This window comes from Oryza glaberrima, chromosome 1 (assembly GCF_000147395.1).
Source record: "Oryza glaberrima chromosome 1, OglaRS2, whole genome shotgun sequence".
Classification (NCBI taxonomy): Eukaryota; Viridiplantae; Streptophyta; class Magnoliopsida; order Poales; family Poaceae; genus Oryza; species Oryza glaberrima.
The window spans coordinates 36,997,226-37,011,878 of record NC_068326.1 but is presented as its reverse complement, the minus strand read 5'-3'; the positions used below and the strand labels follow the sequence as shown (position 1 = coordinate 37,011,878).

Sequence of the window (14,653 nt, the reverse complement as noted above, 5' to 3'; positions counted from 1 at the left end):
CATAATAACTTGACACGTCTAGATTTATACTATTAGGATATGTCCCTCACTATCCTGTGTTGTTATATTTTACTTTTTTTGTTTTATATTATAAGTTGTTTTAATTTTTTTTAATTAAATTTATTTAAGTTTGTTTTATAGAAATATATAGTTTGAATGGCATGGCAGGTCAAATGAAAAATCAAATTCTAAAATCAGAGAAGAGCATTACCCTTAAATTGCTCCGTTTGCACATCAGCAGATGGCAACTTGCACAGGTCGGTTCCCCAACTTTTTTCCCCCCTACTTAGGAATAAATGCTTTGCGCACACCATGCAAACGATTCGCTCTCATGTTAATGTTTTGTCCCTTTCTAAAACTAGTAACGCTTGCTCTTTCCCTTATGAGAAATTTGGGTGCGCATAAAAGTAGTATTATATTTACAAATAAACAGATATCATACCTTTAGTTTGATGAAAAGGACGCATTCATGTGCATATGTGTCGATTTAAAATTGTAAATGTCAGTGGCATCTGAAAGACTTAAAAGATATTGAAACGAGTTACTAAAAAATGTTTGTGTTTGTGATTTTTAACGATCCACATTAGAATTAGGCTTTTTTTTCTATTTCCCTCATTCCAGATCTATGCACATCTAATTTTCTTTTACCCGAAACTTCTTCCCGCCAACAATCATAGCTGAATTTTCATACTCTTACCGTTTGCATTTATTTGGCAATCTTGAGTTTTATTACTTCGATTTTAACTACAGATAATTTTAAAAATGGCTGGCTACAATTACCAAAAGTAATTTTAAAATGGTTGGATGCAATTAACGAAAGTATTTTAGTTATGTTTAGCATGTAACCAAATTTGATAATACGGTACTTTTTTTAATACTTATATTTTGTTTCAAAAAGAGACAAGCTGTGCACCAGCATAATTTTTTTTAGTACTCCGTGCTTGGTTGATTACCTAAAGTGGATATTATTAGAATTTATTTTAATAAGATAAAGAGACACATGCACTTGAAACGTCTCTTTCAGTAACATTTGCAGTGATATGTATACATGCATGGCTAATGCAGACAATTTTCGTCTTTTCTTAAATTTTTATCACCGTGCTATGAGTAAATTTTTTTAGAGTAAATTTAATTTGGGCTAGTTTTTATTGCCGGTGTTTTCCTTTCAACAACCCTTTAATCAGTGTTTTTATCTTGGTCTTGGTAATTTTATCTTTGTGGCACTTTGCATCACTTAACTCTTTTATCCATATGCTTTCAATTTATCATATGTAAAAAAGAAAGATCTACATATAGCTAAGTGTGTTTATTGATAAGTATAAGCCACCGTACTTGAAGTCGTTCGTAGCTTGAGAAAATAGTTGGGATGGTTTATAGTGAAAATATTGATTTAAAGGGTGATCCAGAGTAAAAAAGGTGATCAAAATGAAATTTAGTCAAAACTTCAAGAGAGTGATTAAGATAAAGCTGTAGTACCATACTCCTACCTCTTTGTACCTTACTAATTAAATATTACGTCACCCAACGTTGTAGACTGATTAAGATAAAGAGGGCCGACGCTGTCCGGTCCGTGAATCTGTAAACAGTTTTATAAACCAATCAATAAGTGCCATATAATCACTCGCAGAGTAGTATAGTGCATTCTTTGTACTACGGTCAAATATTTAATTATAAATCATTGCAACTAACCAGATGGACAACCTATCAGTAATCACGAACAGTTTAATGCATCAGAGCGACTATCTTAATGGTGGGTTGTTCTCCGATTTGTCCATCACAACAGTTTAGAATTCCAACTCTAGTCAGGCAGGAACAGTATAGTACTCGTCTAATTTAAAATATTTGACCGTAGTTTGGAAATAGTGGGCCCAGAATTCGCTGTAGCTGTGTACACGTAACAAAAGTAAAGAAAAGACAAGGCCCGAAATGAAGAAGGCTGTGAGACCTGACCTGACCGACCCCCGCTTTGGCTCGGGGAGGTAAACGTAGTAATTTTCCCGATTAGGGAAGCGCGGAGGCGTTGCTTGCACCTGTCCCTCGGAGGTTTGAGGTGGACCTGACAAGGCGCGACGGCGGCGACGTGGACTGCACGGCCTGGACGCGTGTCATCACCCCACCGCTCCTCTCCTCTCACCTCCCCGTGTTTCAAACCTTGTCAGGCGTGGGCCCCACACCCGACGTGTGCAACCTCGTCCACAACCTCCGGGTACACGTCCCGCTTCCGCTTTAAAAAATTAGTTTCTTCAATCCTTTTGGGGGCATGGTGGAGTATATGTGGTGCGGCGGCGACGAACGGACCAGGCTCGGGTCGGGCGGTGTGGGGCCCGCGGATCAGCTTGCGTGGTGGGGGTGGGCTCCAGCTAGGACGCCGCGCCTTTGGTGCAAAATATCTCCGCCTGCCGCTCCGGCCAAAGGCCGCGAGAGATAAGCTCTCTTTCTTTATCTTTCTTCCGTATGGAGAGATAAGCATTGCTAGTGCTACTGATACTGCGGGTAGTAAGGTCTCATCGGTTGACGGTTGTCCATAGTCTCATTTTAAACCGTCACGGTTTTATTAATAACAAGAAGTAATTTGGGTATAAAAATATTATAGCGACTTCAAAACTAATGTTAGATAAACAGTGCGGTCAAAATATCTTAAAATGAACTTCCAGATTAGATTTTAAAATTTAAATTTGAGTAAAGTATATGGGCGGTCTCTAAACTTGTGTGGGTGTCACCTAGGTCCCTACCCTCTCAAAATGAATTTTTGGGTACCTCAACTTGTCTCGAGTATCGTATAGGTCCAAACGGGTTTCAATCCGCTCAATGTGCTGACGTGGCATGCCATAGTGGCGTCTACGTGTCAATAGAACCCATGTACTAGCACATATAGAAAAAATTAAGAACATATTTTTTCTCCTCTCTTTTTTCATTTGTTTTTTCAAAATTAAAAACATCATTATCTCCTCTCTCTCCCCCCTCTATTTTTAAATTTTATTTTTTCTATATAACTGACATGTGGATCTCACTAATATGTAAGCGTCACCGTGGCATGCCACGTCATCTCACGGAGTAGGTTGGAGCCCGTTTGGATTTATATGACACTCATAACAAGTTAGGGATCGAAAAATGCATTTTGAGAGTTTATGGATATAGATGACACATTCATACAAAATTAAGGACCGCCCGTACACTTTACACTTTAAATTTTGACTTTGCTTTTAGCTTTTTTGGGATAACTGATGGAGCTCGTAGTACTAGAGGAGTACTACTACTCCTAGCTTAGATGCATCTCTTTCTTCCGCATGGAGAGATAAGCATCGCTACCGCTATTCCTACTCCTACTGCAACAGCAGGGACTCATCGGTTGTCCATAATCTTATTTTAGATCTTAACGACTTATTAATGATAAAAAATAATTTATTTAACTTTTATATGTATGTTCACACCGACTTAAAAAACTAATGCTGAAAAAATACGTTTAAAATATCCTAAAATCTATTTTAAAATTATTTTAAAATTTAAATTTTGGTTTTAATTTTAGCATTTTAGGTAACCGATAGGCGGTGGGGCTCGTAGTACTACTCCTAGCTCGAGATGCATCTCTCCTGGCCCCCTTTTGGAAATGACGCTGCTTTTGTTGCTCCTCTAGTACTTTGCGGCTGTACGAAACGATTCCCAGCTGCAGTAGTGTTTTTTTTTTCACACCAAAACTTTACGGTAATCAGTAATCACAAAAGCAAAGCTCGAACCGCCATTGAGCAAGTTGCAGTATAGACGACGACTTTGTTACAGGAAGACGTACAATTATTATTCCTACCCACGTAAAGATGTATGCATCCGATGCTACTAACGTACAGATACAGTACAATTCTGGAGTACCCTTTTTTGTACATCATTTTTTTTTTTGGGTGTTGAGACAAAGCCTTTTTGTCGCAGCGTGTGTACCAGCAACAAATGGGCCTACGCAGGCTCGGCCCATACTTCTCCCCCACCAAGCCCAAGCGCCCCCACCGGAAAGGAATGACAGCTCAGCCCGGCCCATTCTGCAACCGACGACGAACCGACTTTTATTCTCTTGTGGGCCATCGGCCCGGTAGCAGTTTACGCGGGCCCATCATATGGCTCTCGCGTCCCAAACAGCAGCAGCAACCAGCAAGGCGGATTCGGCGAGCCGCCAGCGACGATGCCTTCGCGGCGGCCGGAGAAGCTGTATGCGCCCGCGACGTCGCCGGAGCGACCGACCGCCGAGGTTCCCACCGCCGCGGATCCCGCCGGAGAGCACCAAAGGTTCATCGCCACAACCATCCTCACCATATTGGCATATTCCTCTTCCCTTTTCCCTATTTTATTCTTACATCCAATTCCTCTTTTGTGGAACAATCGATCCTAACATCGAATGAATGCGCGGTTCATCTTAGTAATTGATTAGGATAAATCCAGAGGCATAGAGGAACCTCCTACGAAGTAGCTACTAGATCGGCTTCATGGCAGCAGTAATCTGATGCGGCCGGTGCTTGCTTAGTCATCCGATTCTGATAAGAGATTCTTCAGTGAGTCAGTCACCCGGCCGGCCACCCAAAGCATCTGCAAAAGTACCCCATTGGCTAATTTCCACCAAGAGAGCTGCTACAAAACAGGATCCCGGGTAACCTGTATCAGAGGTATCGGGTACCATGCAACTGGTACCACAACAGGTATCAGGTATCAGGTACTATCTCTCATAGAAGGGTATCCCGTTAACGGGATACCGTTGTCTAGGTTTTAGGTTTTCTGTTCCACCAAATTATTTAGCAAAAGTAACTGCACTTTCCCTGCATCTGCGTGCATGCTTCAATCGGTCAAGTCGTCACGGAACATCCCAGAAAGAAAGGAGAGATCAGACGCGGAGATGGTTGGAAGAGATAGTTTCAGAGTGGATGTAAGCGAAGCTCGATCGATTCTGACCTGGCCAGTGGTAGCTGAATTTGCCGCATCATCGTCCAGCACAGGCGATCGAATCCGGCACCCAGTGGCTGTTACTTGCTAGCGATTGATTTGGTTGCATCGATCTGATATTTTTGTTTGCACACATCACACATCTGTTTGTGCGATTGATTTGGTTGCACCGATCTGATATTTTTGTTTCCACACATCACACATCTGTTTGTTTTGGACATATGTGCAAGTGTGCAGCTAGTGGTTGCTTCTGTTCATCCATAGGCTTCTCTTTTCATATGCTACTATAATACAGTACTCCATATTTCCGTCAGAAATGAGAAAATATCAAAGGAGAAGAGACCATGCATTGGCTGCTCAAAAGTGGAAAACTACATCTGCCAATTTGCCAAAGCAACTTTTATGTGGCCAGATCCTTCTGGCTCTTTTATCTGTTCTTCTCTTGAGACTCTCAAGAATTGGAGGTTGATCACCTGGGCCCTTGGAAATCTGATGCTGTCACTTGTACAGGAGGAGATCTCTACACACAAACCTACAGCATACAGGTGAAGGAAGAGCGATGGGTACTTCGCAAGCAGATAGAGAGGAATCTGTCGAACAATCTCCTTTTAAATTTGCAGCAAAGGCACAGGAATAGAATATCCAAAGGGAATCCTTTATGATCTGGAAAAGATCAAAAGAGCTAGAAAAAGTGAGCCAAAGAACCAAACCTTGCAATGGAGGTGCACACCTGGATATTTGCAACAGTATATCTGAAGATTTGTGATGCTCCATTGCTGAAACTACAGGACCTCTCTGAGCTCTTCTGCCACTCACTTGTCAATGGGCCCTTCATAGCATACTGGGCTCACTTGTCAGTGACTGTCCTTAGGCGCATCATGCGTTCAGCCCTGCACAACAGCTGATGGATGATTCTTCTTCTGGTCGGATGCATGTTATCCATTGGCATCAGAAATAATTCTTCTTGTTTACATGCAATGTTATCCGTTGGCATCACAGAGAATTTCTTCTTGCTCCATGCATGTTATCTACTGGCACCACAAAGAAGCAGAGATGTGACCTCCAGAGTCTACTCTGATCATCTCATTCACAGAGTTTGCCACACACCCAACCTGCATATATATATAGGGGTTATCTCCTGCTGCATTTCACAGCAACCACAGCCAAAGCAAATCTTTGAGCAAGCTAGGCAAAACTTAGACCCCAAAAGAAAAAAATGGAGGCAAATCTCAAGAACAGTGCTAGAGGAGGGGCCAAGGGGAAGGTGGTGACAGTATACTCCAAGTATGTCAAACCCCAGAGTAGCCCTTCTGTAAGTGTCACACAGGCCTACTCCTACCAGCCAAACTACTCTTCCTCCATTGATGTAGCTGCAGCTGCAAACGGCTCCTATGGTGGCGGCAACGTCGACGAGAGGGCGACGGCTTACATCTTGGCCGTCAGAGAGCGTTTCAAGAAAGAATGGATGTAGGAAGATTGTGTCAGGATCCATTCCAGAAGAGGTTTATATTTGCAAGAATGTCTTCTGGGTAGCCATGCCTATGCTTGCATGGATGTAGGTAGTAGCTCCTTACTATGTCATGCTTTCCCATGTTCTTCCTTCTCTTTTTCTGTCAAACTAGAGTTTGATTGGATGAGTGTAAGGGATGAATAACAGCTTCTGTTTCTGAAACCTGGTTGTCGTTTTGACTCTCCAGAATATTTACCTTGCTGGTTTGAAGAGCTATTTTAAGTAGAACCCGAGCTTAAGAAAAAACCTATGGTTTGAGAGCATGACAAATATGACTATGTATTCTCGATCATGCCTTGAGCATGAAGGGGAGCATAATATGAAAATAGCTAACACAAATTGGAGGAATTTTGTTGACATAAACATCCAAATAGCGGAAATTCGTACGTTCTCTGTCACATATTCTTCACCTATGTAGCTTTGTTTTTTCTGTCCCTTTTAAAGAATACCACTTTACAGAAACTGATACAATTGCTTTTCTGAATGATCTGTTTCTTTTCACTTCAAATAATGCAACTTTAAAGCATGAAATTACGCCTCTGCTAAAGATCAGCAATTTCCCATGCATGTTTCTTCTGTGTTTTTTTTTTATAAAAAAAATATCAAGAACCAACCAGTTTGCACTGGAAGTTAGTATATAACATTTTTTTCCTGTAGCATCTCAGTACTTGATCTTGATCTTTGCTTCCACTGAGCTGTCCTCCTTGACTTCTTTAGCCAACGAGGGTTAAACATCAAATAAAAAACAACCAATTGTATTATAGAAAGCATAGTCATCTGAATTCAGAACTTGTCCTCCTAGTTAATATCGCTAAAAAAACAGAAAACTTGATCTCCTAGAATAACGGCTACAGAAGTGGTCCAAAACCTTAATTTAGTCACTGTCTTCCAACAAGATCTCTGTTGATGAACAGCATGTGAAAAGCAAGCAGCTCTACACATGTCATCATTTCATCTTGGCATATGCCACAAATGCAATGATTTTGTTTTCAAGAATACACAGGAACATGTGTAATGCAGTAATTTTGTACTAGCATCTTCTCTCTCTTATTTTCAGAAATACCAGTACATATAAACCACAGTTCTCCTCCATGGCATCTTTTCAGCTAGCTAGAGAAAAGTCTTAGCTCAAGAGGGGTGAACATCAAACAAGGAAGCTAGAAGGGCAGACAAGCAACAGAAAGAAGACCTATCTGAAATCTGAAACTTGTGTTCCTAGAACAACGGCACCAGAAGTGGTCCAAAACCCTTAATTTAGTCCCTGTCTTCCAACAAGGTCTCTGTTGATGTACAGCATGTGAAAAACAAGCAGAGCCACACGATTAGAAATAATCAGTAATCCTCCAGCTTTTGAGGCTAATTTGACTATTCAAGTACAGTTAACTTATGTCTAGTTCCTGCTGAACTAGCCCCTACACCAATCAAGTGGATAGCCAAATGTACACACAACAAAAGCTGTACCACTACAGTACAAGTCAATAACCCTCCAAAAATAATATCACTAGTTCTAATAATGCAATTGTGAATCATAAGCTGGCTTGGGGGTATTTCCCATAAACTGGAAATACCAGGCAAAGTTGGAAAATGTGCATATCATGGTGAATATTTTTCAGTATCACCAAGATAATTACAACTATTATCACTGACATATTTTGTTGAACAACATTACCATCTCCCTAGCATCTGATCTATCAGGAATTCAGCTCAAGAACAGGGCCTCGCCGAGATCAAAATCGGAACCCGGAATCTCCACTACCACGATGAGAAAGGAAGAGCCTGGATTGCAGCATCGGAGCTACCCTGATCGGCGCTGACATGGTGGTGGTAGTAGCCATGGTATTGCAGCTGTGCACTTGTGGTAGTAGGAGTAGTAGCAGTAGTAGCAGTGGTAGTGGCAGATTTTGCCAAGATGGACGTGTCCTTGCCGGCCATTCTGACGTAGGACAGGCCGGTGAGCGACACGTCGCCGCCGCCGCCGTACTGCCCGCCGCCGGCGACGAGAGGCTGTGGGATGGTGATCTGCGCCGTGGGTGTGGGGTTGTCTGACAGAAGAGAGAGAGCACAGTTGTCCAGACCCCCGTCGTGGGCGAACATCTTGCCGTTGCTGTGCCGGCTGCTGCTGCTGCTCCTGCTCTCCGAGGAAGGCGTGATGGTGAACGGCTGGCACCCGAACAACGGCGACGCCGCGGCGGCGCCGCCGCCGTGGTCGGCCGTCAGGAAAGGGAAGTGGTGCTTCCTCGCCTTGTTGCCGCCGTGGTGGAAGATGGAGGCGGCCGTGGCGGCGCCGGCGCCGTTGAGGTGGAGGGCGTGGTAGTACGGCTCTTGGAACACGTCGGCGGCCTCCGTCTTGACCACGTTCGCCGGCCACTTCGTCTCCTGCGGCGACATGGACGCCGCCGTCGAGAAGATCTGCGGGTACGAGGTGAATCTTGCCGCTCCTGCACACAGAAAGCGATGGACACCAACAGTGAGGCCGACGTCTCATGAGCCAAAACATTGTCACTCAACTATTTGCTTTTCTTGGCAGAATTCAGGTACAGCTCCTGTTCTTGGAAGATATTCTCTGATGATAAATTTGTTACTGCTAACTTCCAACGCTATGATATGATTTTTTTTTTATAATATTGTTTTTCAGATATGCAGCGGCGAGTCAATGCTCTAGTTTATGAACGATTCCTCAGGGAATTGTTGAAAATGACCTGTCCTAGATGATCCAAGATGCAAGGTCCAAAAACTACGGTGGATTTTCCATGATGACATGATATATCACACGACTCCAATTCAGGTCAACTTTGCGCTTTCAGACAGCTACAGTAGTTTTACTTGTATCATGTAATGCAAACGTTTACTACTGCCAGTCAACAGGAAGGAGATAAGAAATGTCAGGTTTAGTAGGTCGCACTAAAATAGTTCGATCAAACCGAACGGGGATGAAAAATGTCAAAATTTTCTGCTTCGCTTTCAAGTGCTATTTCAGCTGTCAGCTATGAAAACGAAAACTTTATTCACGTCCTTTCCAAACTGTAGGCTGATGCATGCGGCTTGCCAATTATGGAGAGCTTTTCTACGGTCCCTCAGGTACAGTATCAGTGTATCATACTGTATTTTTCTAACTTAATTCATATTACACCTTAATCTTAGGAGATATCACAAATAGTATTACTACTTAACGACAATAAAAAAAAAAGGATTGTTGTGGATAATTTTCGTGCTGTCAAGAACAGAACAATCTCAAGAACATATGGTTTGCAATTGCATACCGTGGTGATTGGCGAAAAGGTTGCCGGGGTTGAGAGGATCAGGCTGCGGCTTCCGACGCCGCTTGTTGTGCCCGTCGAGCCGCTTCCTGCAGCTCCTCTTCTCCTCATCGAACTCCCCGAGCAAATGAAACCTGTCAAAGAAAACAACAACATCAAACAATCAATTCATCCATCCGGTCACAGGGGCTTCCCTGAATCTCTGAATCTGAATCCATTGTTATGTACTTATGTGTGATGCAAATCTCAAATGAATGATCATTCAGAAGTATCCAAATGAGAGCTAGATCTACTGGTTGGTGCTAGTAATTGCCGGAGTGAAACTGTGAAAGAATTAAGCTGAGCATATGGATGGGACTGGAATATCGTTTGTCGTGGCCAGGTGAGCATCTGGAACGAGGAGCAGCAGCAGCAGCAGATGCAGGGTGGAAGGTGCCAAAATCGTTGGTGTTGCGCGAGTGAGCCACGAATGCGACCGGGAAAAGCATTGGCATGGCCCTGCAAGTGGTGCCAGTTCCATTGTATCTTGCCTATTCTGCTGCTGCTGCCATGGTGGTGCGCTGCTGCGTCGTCGTGGGGACAGAAAGACAGTGTCCCTCCCGAGGAAGAAGAGGAAGCACGGTGGCCAATGCAAATGCTTTGTCTGGTTCAGATTCTTCAGGCTCCAGGGACCAGATCACCACCCAGAAATCAAAATTGATCTCCACCAAAGGTTAGTTGGTCATTCTAGCCTAATCAAAAACTCGAGTTTTTTTTTAACCAAAAACATTGAACTTTGAGTTGCTATGTCTAAATAAGTTAGTTTCTCTTTTTTTTTTCAAAAGGAATTGAACTTTGAGTTGCTCTGTTTGGATAGGCTAGCTGGTGATTCTAGCCTAATTAAACTTCATAGTTTTTTTTTAAAAAAAATAAAAAGGATAAGAATTGAACTTTGAGTTGCTCTGTTTGTATAAAGATTCAAGTATTCAACCTTTGGGGCTGCGTACGTAAAAGGATTGAACTGGTCTGAAATTCTGAATTACTGTGGGGTTGGAAACAGATGGATACCAGAAGTTTCGGGGTGTGGTGGTGGCTGCACGTCGGCTTGTTAATTGCAAACGCCAAAAAAGCGTCATGATAGCAAACGGACAGAAACTAAAACAGCGCCAAAAATCAAATCCACCCGTAATAACCACAAAAAAAAATTTACACCAACTAAATCTGCATGCAAATTCTCGTTTTCTGAAAAGGAAATGAAACATGTATATTTTGTTTTTCAAAGAAATGAAATGGAAATTGAGGAGGAAGTAGAGAAATGCATGGGGGGTGACGTCACGTACCTGCTGCACTGTTGGCAGAAGCGCTGCTGCTGGCCGGCGACGGTGACGACGGCCGTCTTGGAGTGCGCCTCGCACACCTTGTGCCGCCGGTGGTAGTCGCGGACGCACTTGGACAGGTCGGCGGCGCACCCCTCCACCGAGCACGCCGGCACCGCCGCCTGCTGCCCCTGCCCCGCCCGCGCCCGCTTCCCCGCCGCCGCCGCGGAAGACGACGACGACGCCGGCGGCGGCGGCGGTGGCGCCACCGCCGCCGGAGCAGCCGACGCAGCAGACACCGTCGTCGTCGTCTTCCAGCTCGTCGGCGCGCCGAGCTTGAGGTCAAGCGCGCCGCCTCCTCCTCCGCCACCGCCACCGCCACCGCTCGGGCCGACCACCGTGCCGAGGTCCCAGGAAGGCATCTTGGCGTCCCAATCCATGGCGAAAAAAAGATCGAGCAACGAAACGTAAGTACTATCACGAGATCTCTTGTTATCCTCTCGATCTTGCTGCTGCTGATGCCTCTATCTGTTCTTGAGCTGAGCTTTTGCGCTCGTACAGCAGCAGCTGAAGCTCAGCTCCTCGTCTCACCACAAAAAGGAGTGTTGATTGGAAGCAAAAGCTCACAGATGACAGGGAAGAAAAGGAGAAGAGATCACAGCAGCAGCAGCTGCATGCAATTAAGAGTCCAAGAACAGGTGAGGCCAACCACCTCTCGTCTCCTCTCTTCTCCCAGCAGCTGCAGTTTAATGCAAGAAGAAGATGAATGGATGGATGGAGGTAGGAAGCTGCAGCTAGCTAGCAGCAACCCCAAGAAAGACCAGCCTTGGAGATGAGATGAGAGGAGAGGGGAGACACAGTGGTTGCAGGCACAGGGGGGAGCTGGACTCCTATTGGAGGACTACAAACTCCAAAGGTGGCAATAATTGCCAAGAAGAGGAGAGGGGGGGTCACCCCTCTGCTACACTGTTCACTCACTTTAATTGCCAATGCCTCAAGACATAGAGAGACAAGTGTGTGGTAGGAGAGAGTAGGTGGGAAGGAGAGAAACAAAACCACCACCACTACACCATTACCATGGACCAAGGAAGAAGAAGAAGATGCAGAAGAAGAAGAAGAAGAAAAGAGTTGCAAACCAAAACCAATCAAGAACAAGAGGATTCCCTCTCCTTTGGAGAGCTAGTAGCTGCAGCTGCTGCCTTCACTCTCTCTTCTAGCCTTTGCCTCTTTGGGTGTTGGATTGTTCCTTTTAGGGTGGAAGCTGTAGTATTCTGTAGTACCAAGGAAAGAGAAGAGGATGAGGAGGAGCTGCACTACTTCACTTGAAATAACAGGACATGTGAGGGCTGAGAAGGACTAAGTGCAGGGATTGCCTCCCCCCCTCCCTTCACCTTTTGTAGGGGGGTGCAGTGTGGAGGCAAGAGAGATGAGAGCAAAAAAAAAAAAAGTACAAAAGTTAGGAAAGGGATGGATGCATGGAGAGGAAAGGAAAGGAAAGAAAGAAAGAAAGAAATGAGAGGAGGAAGTGCTGCTGTGCTGCCTGCTAGCTACTGGTGGTGCTTGCTGGAGGAGAGAGAGGCTTTTCTGTGTGTTCTTTTGCTGTGTTGGTGTTGCCTCATCTCAGCTGACATGATATTCACAAATCATATATAAAAACCCCCCATGTAATCATCCACTCCCCTCATCATTATTGCTTGTTGCACTTCTAGATGAACACCCAAGTTCACATCCTGAAATGCACTACTAGGTGGTACTAGCCTTTTGTACCCCCTCAGATGGTCTTTTATTAGACTAGGCGGTTTTAGAACATACATGTACTTCTACGCATGATTTATAGAATCGGACTTGAAGCAAAAGACTAAATAGTTTTAAGTTTTACGTAGCAGACAAAGAATTATCGGGAAAGACGACGACAATGAAAACAATGCAGGGAATCGCAATAAGATACTAGTAGTATTAAGATATTTATGTGAAAGTAGTTTATTGTAATTTTAGCTTCTCAACGATAAAAGTACACCGTCTATGACTAAAATACGCACCTAACGAATCAGCTTCCATGGAACTAGAACAAACTAATAATTTATTCGCAACTTGACGACAACTTTTTTATACAAGTATTATCAGAAGTATTATTAAAATTATAAAGTTCTGGCTTAGGGGTTAGGTTTTCTTTTTTCTGAGCATATGAATGTGCTGTGTGCCCATGATGTGGTCCCTCTAGCAAAGGTATTTTCCCCAAACCTTGTGCATTGTTATGCTCCTAATGAGATTATTTAGCACAATGGCCAATGAAGCTATGTGAGGTCCAAGTTCCAACTCTTAATTAACGAGCTAGTATTCCTAGTTCTCACACGTTGACCAATGGTCAAGAAGGCATATGGTTACTTCTGAATAAAAGAAAAAAAATAAACATGTGTCATTGCTTCATCAGTATCTAGAATTACCTTTTCTTTACTGCCACCTTGTTGACAAGATGGCAAGAGAAGTCTTGAATCGATCGGAGAGCTGGATGTGGGTCAAAGCTATGGTCATATACGAGATTAATTGAGTAGTAGTTCCATGAGTAAAATAAAAATGGAATAGTTTCAGTCTTGTTAGTAATGTTTTATTTTCTTCAAGGTAATTATGCAATGAGACTTTGATTTATATTCCTTGGAACGTAGTATACCCACCTGACAAGCTACATTAAGGGAATTCAAGTTGTATCCCTGATCCTGAATTATGGGGAAAAAGCATGGTCTGTATTACTTCTATTATGAAAGAAAATCAGTTTTCAAATGAACACAGAACCTTTTAAAACCAAGGGTGTGTTTAGTTCACATAAAAATTAAAATTTTAATTAAAATTGGAACGATGTGACGGAAAAGTTGAAAGTTTGTGTGTGTAGGAAAGTTTTGATGTGATGAAAAAGTTAGAAGTTTAAAGAAAAAGCTAGAAACTAAACTAGGTCCAAGTTGAAAACGTTTCCAAGGGGTCTGATGAATGCTGAGAAAGCTAAGCCATACAATTCAACATTTGGGGTTTCTTTGGGGGAGTTTTTGTCCGCTACAATTTAGTTTAACTTTTTGTCTAGACTAAGAATTATAGTTGCAGAATCTAAAAATACGAACAAACAAAAATAAATAGGTCCTGATTGGGCAGCTTAAGTCAAAGCTGTTGTTTGGTAACCAACTTCTAATTTATTTTTCTGCATTCTAGTATAACTATATCTTCCTAGAATATAAATTAAAAACTAAATTATTTTAAAAAGCTTTTACTAGTTCTGAAAGAAACTAGAGCTGAATTCTGACCGATACTTCTCATAATTAAAGCTCCTTCAAACTGGCCGTTGAGATCGCAACATTGCAACATTGCAGGAAGGCCAACACAGTGCACGCACTTTGTAGTTTATACACTTGTACTACGGTCCTACTGGCACGCAGATCCAAACTGCTACAGTTTAGCCATGCATCAGCGCACAGTACATATATGTCAGGGATGTACTACGTACTACACCATCTTGTACTCCCCCCATTGCACTCCTTGCGATTATTTATGAGGGAAAAAAACAAAAAACAAGTTGACACTTTCAAATTTGCAATTCATGCTGCCTCCAAGTTTCATTGAAACTGTCCAGTTTAAACTTTAGAATGGTTCCCTGATGACTTATTTTTAGGATATATAAACCCTTT

At 43.0% G+C, this 14,653-nt stretch overlaps 1 protein-coding gene across 1 annotated transcript; it reads right to left on the bottom strand.

Moving 5' to 3' along the window:
• Nucleotides 1-7,719: 7,719 nt before the first annotated feature.
• Nucleotides 7,720-12,555, bottom strand: LOC127752597 (squamosa promoter-binding-like protein 2). The gene is made up of 3 exons (XM_052278009.1): nt 11,007-12,555; nt 9,691-9,821; nt 7,720-8,868 (listed from the first exon to the last, which is right to left on the bottom strand). The coding sequence occupies exons 1-3, from the start codon at nt 11,420-11,422 to the stop codon at nt 8,183-8,185; spliced, it is 1,233 nt and encodes a 410-aa protein (XP_052133969.1). The 5' UTR covers nt 11,423-12,555; the 3' UTR covers nt 7,720-8,182.
• Nucleotides 12,556-14,653: the final 2,098 nt, after the last annotated feature.

What these genes read in the sequence shown, in the direction of transcription:
- LOC127752597 (XM_052278009.1), bottom strand. Translation starts at nt 11,422, where the DNA reads ATGGATTGGGACGCCAAGATGCCTTCCTGGGACCTCGGCACGGTGGTC. An exon ending in TTCTGCCAACAGTGCAGCAG is followed by an intron (nt 9,822 to 11,006) that starts GTACGTGACGTC and finishes TTTCTTTGACAG; the next exon opens with GTTTCATTTGCTCGGGGAGT. An exon ending in CCTTTTCGCCAATCACCACG is followed by an intron (nt 8,869 to 9,690) that starts GTATGCAATTGC and finishes TTCTGTGTGCAG; the next exon opens with GAGCGGCAAGATTCACCTCG.